The sequence below is a fragment of the Gossypium hirsutum genome, chromosome A06 (genome assembly GCF_007990345.1).
Source record: "Gossypium hirsutum isolate 1008001.06 chromosome A06, Gossypium_hirsutum_v2.1, whole genome shotgun sequence".
NCBI classification, from domain to species: Eukaryota; Viridiplantae; Streptophyta; class Magnoliopsida; order Malvales; family Malvaceae; genus Gossypium; species Gossypium hirsutum.
The window spans coordinates 13,312,421-13,325,543 of NC_053429.1; the positions used below are offsets into that span (position 1 = coordinate 13,312,421).

Sequence of the window (13,123 nt, forward strand, 5' to 3'; positions counted from 1 at the left end):
TGTGTGAGCAAGGGAGGTTTATTGTTGTTTAACTCTGCAATAGAGTTCCAGAGGTAGTAGAATTCTGAGTAGTTACCAGAGATGGGTCTAGTGGAGGAAATTAAGGGATTGAAGGGATTTACCAAATCGGTTTAGTTTATATTTTTTTTCAAACTTTATTTTTCCCAAAATTCTCTTTTGGTTCTGACGTTAATTGCCTTTCTCCCTTTCATCTTTGCCAAAATTTCTTCTTCTATCTTTTTTTTTTCTGTTCCTAGTTTCAAATTTGCTATTCATAACAGTTCTTTGTTGTCCAATTGAGTATCGTGCGAATTCGATAAGTGATTTTGGTGCCTTAAAGTTTTGGTTTTTAAGTTAATAATTGGGATTTTTTGTTAACTATTTGGACAGTCAGAAATTTGGTGTGAGAGGTTGTTCTAGTGCCGAATCATAGTGGAAAGCGTTCGTGGTTTGGAAGGTAAGGGTTTTACGCTCAGAAAGTGTCTAATTTATTTTGGTGTTTTGGTTCAGTTCGATCGTTTAAGAGATTAACTGAGTAAAACGTGTTCAATTATAGGCTTGGGTTTGCTCGGGAGTGATTACGCATTGAAAACGAACAAGGTGTGTACCCAAAAATGCAGAAAATGTGAAACGACGAAAGCCGAAAAATGATTCTGTCGATGCCACACGCCCGTGTAGTAGTACACAGCCGTGTGATTGATGAGGCCAAGCAGTGCGCGAGGGACATAGCCGTGTGATGGCCAGGTGAGGCCGTATACAGTACACGAGCTCGACCAATCGAGCCGTGTGGGCTACATGGGCTTGTGGGATTCTAGGCCAGGCTGTGTGATCCACATGGCCAAGGCCAATATAGGCCGTATAGGCCATACGGGTATGTGGGCCCACACGGGCAGGCCACATGGGCATGCGAGCCTATTTTTTTGAAATAATCTATAAGGTTGCACAGGTCGTCCAAATCGACTGTGACCTACCGTAGGGTCAGTAAGTATTACTTAGACCCCTGATTCTATGATCTGATTATGTGATGTATGTATTAAGCATGTTACTCTTAGCATGCGTATATGACCAATTGTATGATCTGTTAAGTTGCATTATAGCATGCCATGTTTGTATGATGCATTGCATCGGGGTAGGGTTAGTATTATGATGGAGGAAGCGTTCTGAAAGTCTATTAAGCCTGATATCTGGCAGCATAGCTGCAATTATCTGATTATGTGCCGCATTTCAGTACAGCACAGTGTGTTGGGATGGGTGGGTCAATTTTATCCTCACATGGTGTGTTAGGTTAGACGGAGTTGGTGTGTAGGGCTGGTAGGCATGATTCTATTATTCTGCTCTGTTATGCATGTGATATCTGAGATGGGCTAAGGCCCAGTTCATATCCAATTCTATATCTAAGTGGACTAAGGTTCACATCGATTCTGTAAAGGGCTTAGGCCCGGATTATCTGTTATTTGGATATATGACTGACTTCTGCTATTGTGTATATCTTCTGTGGGGATTACACACTGAGTTTATGAAAACTCGCCCTTTTCTGTTTAATCTGTGTAGGTAATCCCCAGACTTGACGAATCGGTGCAACGGATGACTCAACGGTGACAACCACTATCGAACTGCTTATTTACAGTTTTTGTGGTTACATCGCTTATTTCTTGTTGGTATTTTATGTATGATGGACTTTGGGACTGTTTGGTTTTTAATTTGGGATTTTGAACTGTTAATTACGAATTTATAAACTGCAACGCAACAAAGTATGGTTTTCCTAAAATAAACTAAGATTTTTTCGTAAATGAAACGGTTTTCAAAAATTATTTAGGTTTCAAAAGCTTTCGCGTAAAAGAAATGTTTTAAATCAAATCAATTAGAACACGGTTTCCCCAAACTAGGTAAAAGTTAAGAATTGGAACGATTTGAAGGTCAACGCGTTTTCAAAAACACTCTCATGTGACATCGTCAGATTCAGCCATAACGTCCAGGTCAGGTTTTGGGTCTTACATTTTTTTACTTTTAAATTATATTTCAACTTTGGATTTAATATCGGTTTATGCCTAATCCAAGAATTGTAATTTTACATTTTAATTAACAGAAGAAATTTGGGCTAACATACAGAAAAATACTGATTTTTTGGAAAAATTATCGAATTAGGTCAATTTTTCCAAAATTTACCAGATTAGGCCAAAAAAACGAATTGACCAAAATTTATTGGATTAGGCCTAGAAAATGCTTCCAACTGGATGTACTTTCCTGCCACATCCACTGAAAACACTTTCAACTAGAAGTATTTTTGTTCTCTCTCCACAAGCTAGGGTTATTTATTGTTTTAGTTCTTTTTATTGTTTTAGGGTTAGGTTTTAGATTTTTGTTAAGGGTTTAGAGTTATGGTTTTGAAAGTTTAAGGGTTTTAGGGTTTATGAAATAATGGATTAGGATTTTTTATACTTTTTTAAAAAAAATTATATTCTTTAGAAACTTTTTATAATTTTTTTGAGTTATAAAATTAATATTATTTTTAAAATTTTGAAATTATTTAGAGCACAGTTTGGTACCAAAAGGGTATTTATAACAATTGTATTTACACCAATCGTATATTCGAATTATTCGAATTGTAAAATTTAATTTGATTCGAAATTAAAACTCGAACTACTAGATTCGCTTAACTCTTAGTTCGTATTTTTTTTATTTTTTTGAATGGAATTGAGTTTTGATCTCCCGTAGTTTACGATAGGTTGAGGTTGATAAAATAATTTTAGAAATTATTATCTTGGGATATTTGATGGGTGAGTGGGAATTTTGTAGAAGTTGCTTTGGTAGTAGAGAAATGCTCTACGTAGGGCATTTTTTCAGTGAAATGCCAGAAATATGCATTGAAAGTGCACCTAGTTGAACACGTTTTCATGCCATGTCAGCTGAAAACCTGTCCACCTGGACACGCTTTCAGTGCATCTTTTTGATATTGCACTAAAAACACGTCTAGTTGGACGTGTTTTTAGTGAATTTTTCATACATGTCATTGAAATCATGCCCTATGTGAAGCGTTTTCCCTCTACCAAATTCAATGCGTGCAAACTTCCCACTCACCCCTGAGATATCCCAAGAATATTTTCTGAATCAATTGCCACTCACCCCTGCTGTATAAAAGAATGGCTTTCAACATTGAGTGTCTTAAGGCAATTTTGAGCAAACTAAATTGCACGAAGAATCGTAAGAAGAAGAAGTTCGCAAGGTGTTTCATAAGGCATAATTTGGAACAAACACGTAATTGCATCAAGTAAGATTTGATTTTTTTTGTTCACATATAATTACATTTCTATTTTTCTGCATAATGTTTTTGTTTCCAACATGTGAAACAGTTAATTTCATTAAAATGAGTGGACGAATTAATGTTGTTGTTTATTACGACAGTGAAGTCTATTGCACCGATAATGGGGTCGTTTTTAATCGAAGAACACAATACAGTTGACTTTCAACCCAAACATACAATTGTAGGAGCTGTGTACAAGAATTAGGCAAAAAATTGCCGAATCCACCTAGATACGTGTGTCGTCATGGATATATCATTTTTGTTCTTCGGTCGACCTTGTCAAATATGACATTTTCGATATTAGAGGTGCAATAGGGATAGAGGTGATGGTGCAGATGCATATTGCTAGTGGATCACCAATACTCAAGTTATATTCGGAGTTGGCAAACACAGATGAAAGTGGTCGGAGGTCGACATATGTTCTAATTTGAGAGGTCAAAATAGAAGAAAAAGCTAAGAGTCCAATGACACAATTGTGCGGTGGGTTCACTATTTTGCTAGAAAGTTTTGATTATGATATCCTGGAATCATCAATGAGAAGATGCTTGTTAGTTTCAGCCCTTGATTTCAACTGTGGAAGGCAGAATGTAATACCCCCAAACCCGGCCTAGACACTATGGCCGAATCTGGAGGCGTCACATGTGAGTGCTTTTTAGAAAAACCTTAGCAAGTTAAAAGTCATCCAATTTGTTATCTTTACTTAAGTCATGAAATCTCTATTCCAAATATTTAGTGAAAACATTTCATTAACGCAGAAGCTAAAACATTATTAATTCATAAATCAATAATTTCACGATTTAAAATCCCCAAAATAAACCCAAAATAAATATTTAAATAAAGCACACAAAATAAAGTGTTACTTAAAAATCTGTAAATGTCTACCAGTGGTCACCATCGAGCCCTCCGTCACACCGGTCCATCTACTGCTGGGGATTACTTGAACAGATAAATAAATCAATGGGTGAGTTTTCGCAACTCATTATGTACATCCCCACAAACAACATCCATACAAACAGATAGCAGAATACAGTTATTCGGCCTCAGCCATACAGATAGCGCATGCATAACAGATCAGATATCAGAAATATCATGCCCACCAACCCTGTACATCATCTCTATCCAACCCAACACACCATGCGGGGATAAAATCGACCCACCCATCCCTACGCACTGTATATGGGGATATAATCGACCCATCCAACCCTACACACCATAAAGTACCGCATCGCAGCACATATCATAAGTATGCAGCTTAGCTGCTAGATAATGGGCTCATGAAGCCCTTTAGGTACTTCCTTCCCTTCGTCAAATCCACCCCGATGCAATGCATCATACAAGCATGGCATGCTATAATGCAGACAAACAGATCATACATTTATTTATAGAACAGAATAGAATAGATCAGATAATCATGCTAAGTATATCATACATACCCATACATCACAGAATTAATAGTCTAGATAAGGCTTACCAACCCTACTATAGGTCACAGTCGACTTGGGCGACCCGTGCAACCTTACAGAACATTTCAGAGTAAAGGGGCTCACACGCACGTGTGCCTTGCCAGTGAGGGCCTACATACCCGTATGGGTCACATGGCCCAAATTGGCCTTTCCCGTGTGGATCACACGACCTGGACCAGATTCCCACACGCCCGTGTGGTTCACCCGTGTGGGCCTACATGCCCGTGTGGCCCACACAACCCATTTGCCTGAGCCTGTGTCTCGGACACGACTTACAAGCCATCACACGCCCGTGTCCGTCGCGCCCGTGTGGCGCTCGCATGGCCTGGCTCGTCAGTGACACTCCTGTGTCTCACGACACAGGCTACCACATGGGTAGACCACACACCCGTGTGGCGTCAACAGGCCATTTTTTGGCTTTCGCGAAAACTCATTTTCTGCGTAATAGGAGTACAAACTTGGTTCGTTTTCACTGCTAATCCAACCACGAGCACTCCAAAGCCTAAAATCGACAATACCGAGCCCAAAATCAGTCTCTTAAGTCAGATTATTAAGAATGGGCAAATCTCGAAATGAGAGATCTACTTACCTTCAATGAATAACGGTGATTCCTCGCTGTTAAGAGCTCGATTAATGATCCACAGACCCTAAAATATTCCCTAAATAGTAACCAAAACCCCTCTTAAACAATCTCCAAGAAAAACCCTTAAATTTTATTGAAAACCAAACTTACCGAACCGACGAAATCATTAGCAACACGCCACAACTAATCAAAAAAGAAAAAAATAGAGAAGAAGTGAAAAAGAAGAAGAGAAGTTCGGCAGCTAGGGTTTGGAAGAGGAAGAACGACAGAGAAAATATTTTTCCAAAAAGAAGGAAATAAGAAAACTGCTAATTTTTCCTAAAACCCTCGACTCAGAATTTTAATAATACCTAACACTTTACTGAAACTTGCAGCAAAAATAATCCCATCGCTACCGCAATGAATCGAACTCCAGACCTCCAACACACCAACACACATCTTAACCACTAGAACAACAGACTCGTTCTGTTAGGTTTTTACCATCAATTCCTTATAAACTCATTAACCAAAACCCAGGCTTAATTCTTATAAAAACCTAAATTTTAGCCCAAGTTAAGGCTCGAACTTAGGACCTCCCAAACACACCTCAAAGCATATAACCTCTTAAACCACATATATATACCAAAAAGAATCAAAACAAAAGTTTTGATATTTCCATGGTCAACAACCACAAAAGCCGAAATTACAAAAATTTGGGGCGTCAACTCTACCCCCTAAAAGAAAATTCATCCTTGAATTTTACCTGATCAGAAAGGATGAGGATACTACTGTCGCATCGAATCCTCTAGCTCACAAGTAACCTCCTCAATGCTATGATTCTGCCACAGCACCTTCACCAAGGGAATAGACTTCCTACGTAAGACATTAACATCGTGATCTAGAATCTGAACTGGCTCCTCCTCGAACGTCAAATCCGGTCTAATCTCAATCTCCTCCACGGTCACAACGTGCGTAGAGTCAGAGTGATAGTGTCTCAACATCGAGACATGGAACACATCATGTATACGGTATAACTCTGGAGGTAGCTCTAACTGATATGCGACTGGCCCTACTCGCTTCAGAATCTGGTACGGCCCAATAAACCGAGGACTCAGCTTACCTTTGCGATCGGACCTTAGAACCTTTTTCCATGGCGAGACCCTAAGGAAAACCATGTCCCCCACAGAATACTCGATGTCCTTCGTCTTTAGATCAGTATAGGAATTTTGTCTATCAGAAGCTACTTTCAAACGTTCTCGAATCAAACGGACTTTATCCTTAGTTTCTGATACCAATTCTGGACCCAGAACACGTCGCTCACCCAACTCAGTCCAGCACAAAGGTGTGCGACACTTATGACCATAAAGTGCCTCACACGGTGCTATTTGTATACTAGACTGATAACTATTGTTGTAAGCGAACTCTGCGAGAGGAAAGTACTCCTCCCAACTGCCTCGAAAATTGATAATGCAGCCCCTCAACATGTCCTCTAGTATCTCGATCACCCTCTCTACTGACCGTCTGTCTGAGAATGGAAAGCAGTACTGAAGTCTAGCCTCGAACCCAAAGCCTCATGAAGCTTTCCCCAGAATTGAGACGTAAAACGAGGATCCCTATCAGAAATGATCGAGACAGGTACCGCACGTAGCCCTATTATCTCAGAAATGTACAGCTTGGCCAACTTCTATAGAGAGAAGTCTATCCTAACAGGAATGAAATGTGTGGTCTTAGTTAATCGGTCCACAATGACCCAAACAAAATCCTTCTTAATGGGTGTTAGGGGCAACCCACTAACGAAGTCCATCGTTACTAGCTCCCATTTCCACATCGGTATTTTCACTGGTTGTAGCAAACCCGACGGTAACTGATGCTCAGCCTTAACCTGCTAACACGTCAAACAGTGAGCACAAAAGTCGGTAACCTCACATTACAACTCTCGAAGATCTTTATACAACTTGTTTCCACCAGGATGCATAGCGTAAGGACTACTATGCGCTTCCCTCAAAATCGACAGCCTCAAATCCTCATTATTAGGTACACAAATCCTATCTCGGAAGCACAATACCCTATCATTATTTAACCCAAAATCTATAGTAGCCTCAGTCTCAACCTGACAAAATCGCATCTCAAGAGCCTTATCCTCTAACTACTTAGCTGTAATCTGTTCAATCCATGTTGGCCTCACTTGTAGCTCTGCCAGAATACTTTCGTTGTCATAAAGACTCAATTGAGCGAACATTGCTCTCAGATTGGTCACAGCCCTACGGCCTAGTGCATCGGCCACCACATTGGCCTTTCTAGGGTGATACTTAATACTACAGTCGTAGTCCTTAAGCAGCTCAACCCATCGATGCTACCTAAGATTTAACTCCTTCTGAGTGAGGAGATACTTGAGGCTCTTGTGATCAATGTAGATGGTACATCTCCCCATATAGATAATGCGTCCAAATCTTCAATGTGAAGACCACTGCAGCCAACTCCAAGTCATGCATTGGATAATTAGTCTCGTGAGTCTTAAGCTGTCGAGACGCATAGGCAACTACCTTACCGTCTTGCATCAAGATGCAACCCAATCCCACATGTGATGCATCACTGTAAACCACGAAGTCCCTACCAGGCCCAGGTTGTATCAGAATTGGAGCCTGAGTCAAAACTATCTTAAGCTTCACGAAACTCTCTTGCTACGCGTCAGTCCAAACGAAAGGAACTCCTTTACGCAACAACTTAGTCAGCGGCATTGTAATCAACGAGAACCCCTCTACAAAACGTCGGTAATACCCTACCAGTCCCAGAAAACTGCAGATTTCCAACACACTCTTTGGCTGTTTCCAATCCAACACCGATTCAATCTTACAAGGATCCACTCAAATCCCCTCTGCAGAAACTACATGACCGAGAAATGTCACTTCCTGAAGCCAGAACTCACACTTGCTGAACTTCGTATACAACTGTTTCTCACGAAGGATCTGCAGAACCACTCTTAAATGCTCGTCGTACTTGTCCTCAGACTTAGAATACACCAAGATATCGTCGATGAACACCACCACAAATTGATCCAAGTAGGGCTGTAACACATAGTTCATCAGTTCCATGAATGCCGCTAGTGCATTAGTCAACCCAAAAGGCATGACTAGAAACTCGTAATACCCATAACGAGTCCTAAATACCGTCTTATGCACATCAACCTTATTTACCTTCAACTGATGAGAACCTGATCACAGATTGATTTTAAAAAACACTGAAGCCCCTCTGAACTGATCGAATAAGTCGTCTATCTTCGGAAGTGGGTACTTATTCTTAACTGTCAACTTGTTCAATTGACGGTAGTCGATACACATCCTAATTGTATCGTCCTTCTTCATTACGAACAGAATAGGTGCTCCCCACGAAGGCACACTAGGACGAATAAACCCATGATCCAACAGCTCTTGAATCTGAGCCTTAAGTTCCGTCAGCTCCTTCGGTGTCATTCGATAAGGGGCGATAGACACCGGAGCTATACCAGGAATCAACTCAATCCCAAATTCTACCTTACGATTTGGAGGTAATCCTGGTAGTTCCTCTGGAAAGACATCTGGAAAGTCTATCACAACACGGATGTCCTTAACGAATAAGTCCACAGGATCAGAGATACTGATGTAGGCCAAAAATACCTCACATCCTTTCCACACCAACTTCTCTGCTACCAACGCAGATATCACATTACTCAGATAATTCTGTCGTTCTCCAATAACGACTATCTCATTATCCTCCTCAGTCCTCAGAACAATCCTTTTTCCAGCACAATCCAGACTTACACGACGCTTCAGCAACCAGTCTATACCCAGAATTAAGTCGAACTTCCCAAACGGAAGTTCCATCAGATCAGCAAGAAATATCATTCCTTGGACTTCCAACGGAACGTCTCTGAACAGTTTACTAACCTTAATAGACTGCCCCAATGGACTCACCACTGAAATCTCACTAGAAGCACTTTTATACGGTATCCCCAAAGTCTTAAACACAGAACATGCAACGTAGGAATGTGTAGAGCCTATGTCTATCAGTGCAACATAAGGTACATTAAGGATTAAGAACGTACCTGTGATAACGTCTGAAGCATCTCCATCCTCACGATGACATGCAGCATACACAAGCGCAGGTTGCCTAGCCTCAATCGGCCCAGTACCTCGGCTTGATGCTCTCTATCCTCGGCCTATACCGTTACCACCCCTAGCCTGACCTCGGCCCCTAGGTGACTGCTGAACTCCCCTCAGCGGCTGTGCAGTCTCACTAGCCGAAGCTTGCATCTGATTAGTCCTCAATGGACAATCCTTAACACGATGCTCAGATGATCCACATCTAAGACAAGCTCCAGTAGACCTCCAACACTTGCCCGGATGGCGTCTATTACAAAGCTAACAAATCGCCACCCCAGCAGGTGCAACAGTAGGCCCAACTCTCAGGGGCTCATCAGATTTGGCCTTTTTCTTAGGCCTCACCCCAGCATTCGAAGATTCTAGATCCCTCTTAGACTTCCCTCTTTCACGGTTCTGGCACTCAGCACGCTTAACCTCCTCCGCAATCTTGGCCTTCTCGACCAACACGGTAAACTCACGCTCTCACTATGGAACTATTAGGACCCTCAAGTTATCCCTAAGGCCATCCTCAAAATAAACACAACGCTCATACTCAGTCACCACCATGCCTCGTGCATAACGGCTCAGCCTCAGAAAGTCAACCTCATACTCGGCCACTGAACGATCTCTCTAAGTAAGATTTAGGAACTCACGTCACCTAGCATCAATGTAACTAGACCCCATATATTTAATCTGAAAAGCTGTCTTAAACAAATCCCATGTCAGACTGTCAGGCTGAGTGCCATCCCTAACCGTTAGGTACTACTGATATGCTTCATCGCGAAGTAACAAAACAGCCCCATTGAGCTTCTGCTCGGCAGTAAAATCCAGATCATCCATAATATACTCTGTGGCTTCCATCTAGTACTCAGTCACATTAGGAGCAACTCCAGCAATTCCCCTAAATACCTCAGCCCCATTGGACCGAAGTCATTCCGTAACCGACCCATGGCCTCTAGATCCAGCATTATCCCTAGCAACCCTCTCCAGGATTCGCAGCATGGCCTGGGACAATGCGTCATCCCCAACTGCACGGTCCTGAGACTCAGCACCAGTCTCAGTAACAGGTGACACTGGCGTCTCGCTAGTGTCCAAATTAGGGATCGTATCAGATGCAAAGGACTCAGCTCGAATCCCTCTATGGCCTCTAGTACCCCGTCCACGAGTACCACGTCTGCTCATCATAATTTTGAATTAATCTATATTAAAAAATTTATGCAAGTCAGTTTACAGTTTCGATAGTTGCTATCGGGTATTTTATACAGAAGAGTTATAAGAGTACTAAGAGTCTGTTATCGCAAATCATAGTTTACTACGATTTTCAATTTACACTACCTAGAGTTTACTACGGTTTTCAATTTACACTACCTAGAGTGTTTTAATAAGCATACTACCTACAGTAGTTACATAGCAAACATTAGTATTTTCAAACAGGAATTCAGTATATTCTAAGCATGCTTTCAAGCAATTTTATACAAAGTTTCAGAAACTTACAGGATCGGTGCCGGAGACTCGGTAAACCACATACTTAATCAGAGTATTTGAAAACATTCAAAAGTATTTCTCTAAAACCAGTTTTGGAACCCAAAATTCATAGCCAAGTTTTGAACCTGGCTCTGATACCACTAAATGTAATACCCCTAAACTCAGCCTAGACGCTATGGCCAAATCTAGCGGCGTCACATGTGACTGCTTTTTAGAAAAACCTTAGCAAGTTAAAGGTCGTCCAATTTGTTATCTTTACTTAAGTCGTGAAATCTCTATTCCAAATATTAAGTGAAAACATTTTATTAACGTGAAATTTAAAACATTATTAATTCATAAACCAATAATTTAACAATTTAAAATCTCCAAAATAAATATTTAAATAAAACAGACAAAATAAAGTGTTACTCAAAAATCCGTAAATGTTACCAGTGGTCACCATCGAGCCCTTCGTCACACTGGTCCATCCACTGTTGGGGATTACTTTAACAGATAAATAAATAATAGGGTGAGTTTTTGCAACTCAGTATGTACATCCCCATAAACAACATCCATACAAATAGATAACAGAATACAGTTATTCAGCCTCAGCCATATAGATATCGTATGCATAACATATCAGATATTAGAAATATCATGCCCACCAACCCTGCACACTATCTCCGTCCAACCCAACACACCATGTGGGGATAAAATAGACCCACTCATCCCTGCACACCATATATGGGGATATAATCGACCCATCCAACCCTACATACCATAAAGTACCGCATCGCAGCACATATCATAAGTATGCAACTTAACTGCCAGATAACGAGCTTATGAAACCCTTCAAGTACACCCTTCACTTCGTCAAACCCAACCCGATGCAATGCATCATACAAGCATGGCATGCAATAATGCAGACAAACAGATCATATCTTTATTTACAGAACAGAACAAAACAGATCAGATAATCATTCTAAGTATATCATGCATACCCATACATCACAAAATTAAGAGTTTAGATAAGGCTTACCGACCCTACTACAGGTCACAGTCGACTTGGGTGACCCGTGCAACCTTACAGAACATTTCAAATTAAAGGGGCTCACACGCCCGTGTGTCTTGCCCGTGTAGGCCCACACGCCCATGTAGGTCACACGGCCCAAATTGGCCTTGCTCGTGTGGATCACATGACCTGGCCTAGATTCTCACATGCCCGTGTGGTTCACCCGTGTGGGCCCACACGGCCCATTTGCCTGAGCCCGTGCCTCCCACACGGCTTACAAGCCATCACACGCCCGTGTCTGTCGCGCCCGTGTGGCGCGCACACGGTCTAGCTAGTCAGTGACACACCCGTGTCTCGCAACGCAGACTACCACACGGGGAGACCATATTCCCGTGTGGTGTCGACAGGCCACTTTTCGGCTTTCGCCAAAACTCATTTTCTACGTAATCGAAGTACATACCTAGTTCGTTTTCACTACTAATCCAACCACGAGCACTCCAAAGCCTAAAATTGACAATATTGAGCCCAAAATCAGTTTCTTAAGTCAGATTATTAAGAATAGTCAAATCCCAAAATGAGAGATCTACTTACCTTCAACGAATAATGGTGATCCCTCACTGTTAAGAGCTCGATTAATGATCCACGAACCCTAAAATATTCCCTAAACAACAACCAAAATCCCTCTTAAATAATCTTCAAGGAAAACCCCTAACTTTTATTAAAAACCAAACTTACCGAACCGATGAAATCACTAGCAACACGCCACAAACTAGTCAAAAAAGAAGAAAACAAAGGAGAAGAAAAATGGAGAAGAAGGGAAAAAAAGAAGAGAAGTTCGGCAGTTAGGGTTTGAAAAAAGGAAGAACAATAGAGAAAATATTTTTCCAAAAAGAAAGAAATAAGAACACCCCTAATTTTTTCTAAAACCCTCAACTCAAAATTTTAAAAAAACCCAACACTTTACTGAAACTTGCAGCAAAAATAATTCAATCGCTACTACAGGGAATCGAACTCCAGACCTCCAACACACCAACACGCATCTTAACCACTAGACCAGTAGGCCCATTCTGTTAGGTTTTTACCATCAATTCCTTATAAACTCGTTAACCAAAACCCAGGCTTAATTCTTATAAAAACCAAAACTTTAGCCCAAGTTAAGGCTCGAACTTGAGACTTCCCAAACACACCCCAAAACACATAACC

At 41.0% G+C, this 13,123-nt stretch overlaps 1 protein-coding gene across 1 annotated transcript; it reads right to left on the bottom strand.

Moving 5' to 3' along the window:
• Positions 1 to 6,111: 6,111 nt before the first annotated feature.
• LOC107963281 (uncharacterized) lies at positions 6,112 to 9,434 on the bottom strand. Its single transcript, XM_041115367.1, has 6 exons — positions 9,408 to 9,434; positions 8,696 to 9,321; positions 7,748 to 7,936; positions 7,512 to 7,641; positions 7,118 to 7,208; positions 6,112 to 6,623 (listed from the first exon to the last, which is right to left on the bottom strand). The coding sequence occupies exons 1-6, from the start codon at positions 9,432 to 9,434 to the stop codon at positions 6,112 to 6,114; spliced, it is 1,575 nt and encodes a 524-aa protein (XP_040971301.1).
• Between the last annotated feature and the right edge of the window lie 3,689 nt (positions 9,435 to 13,123).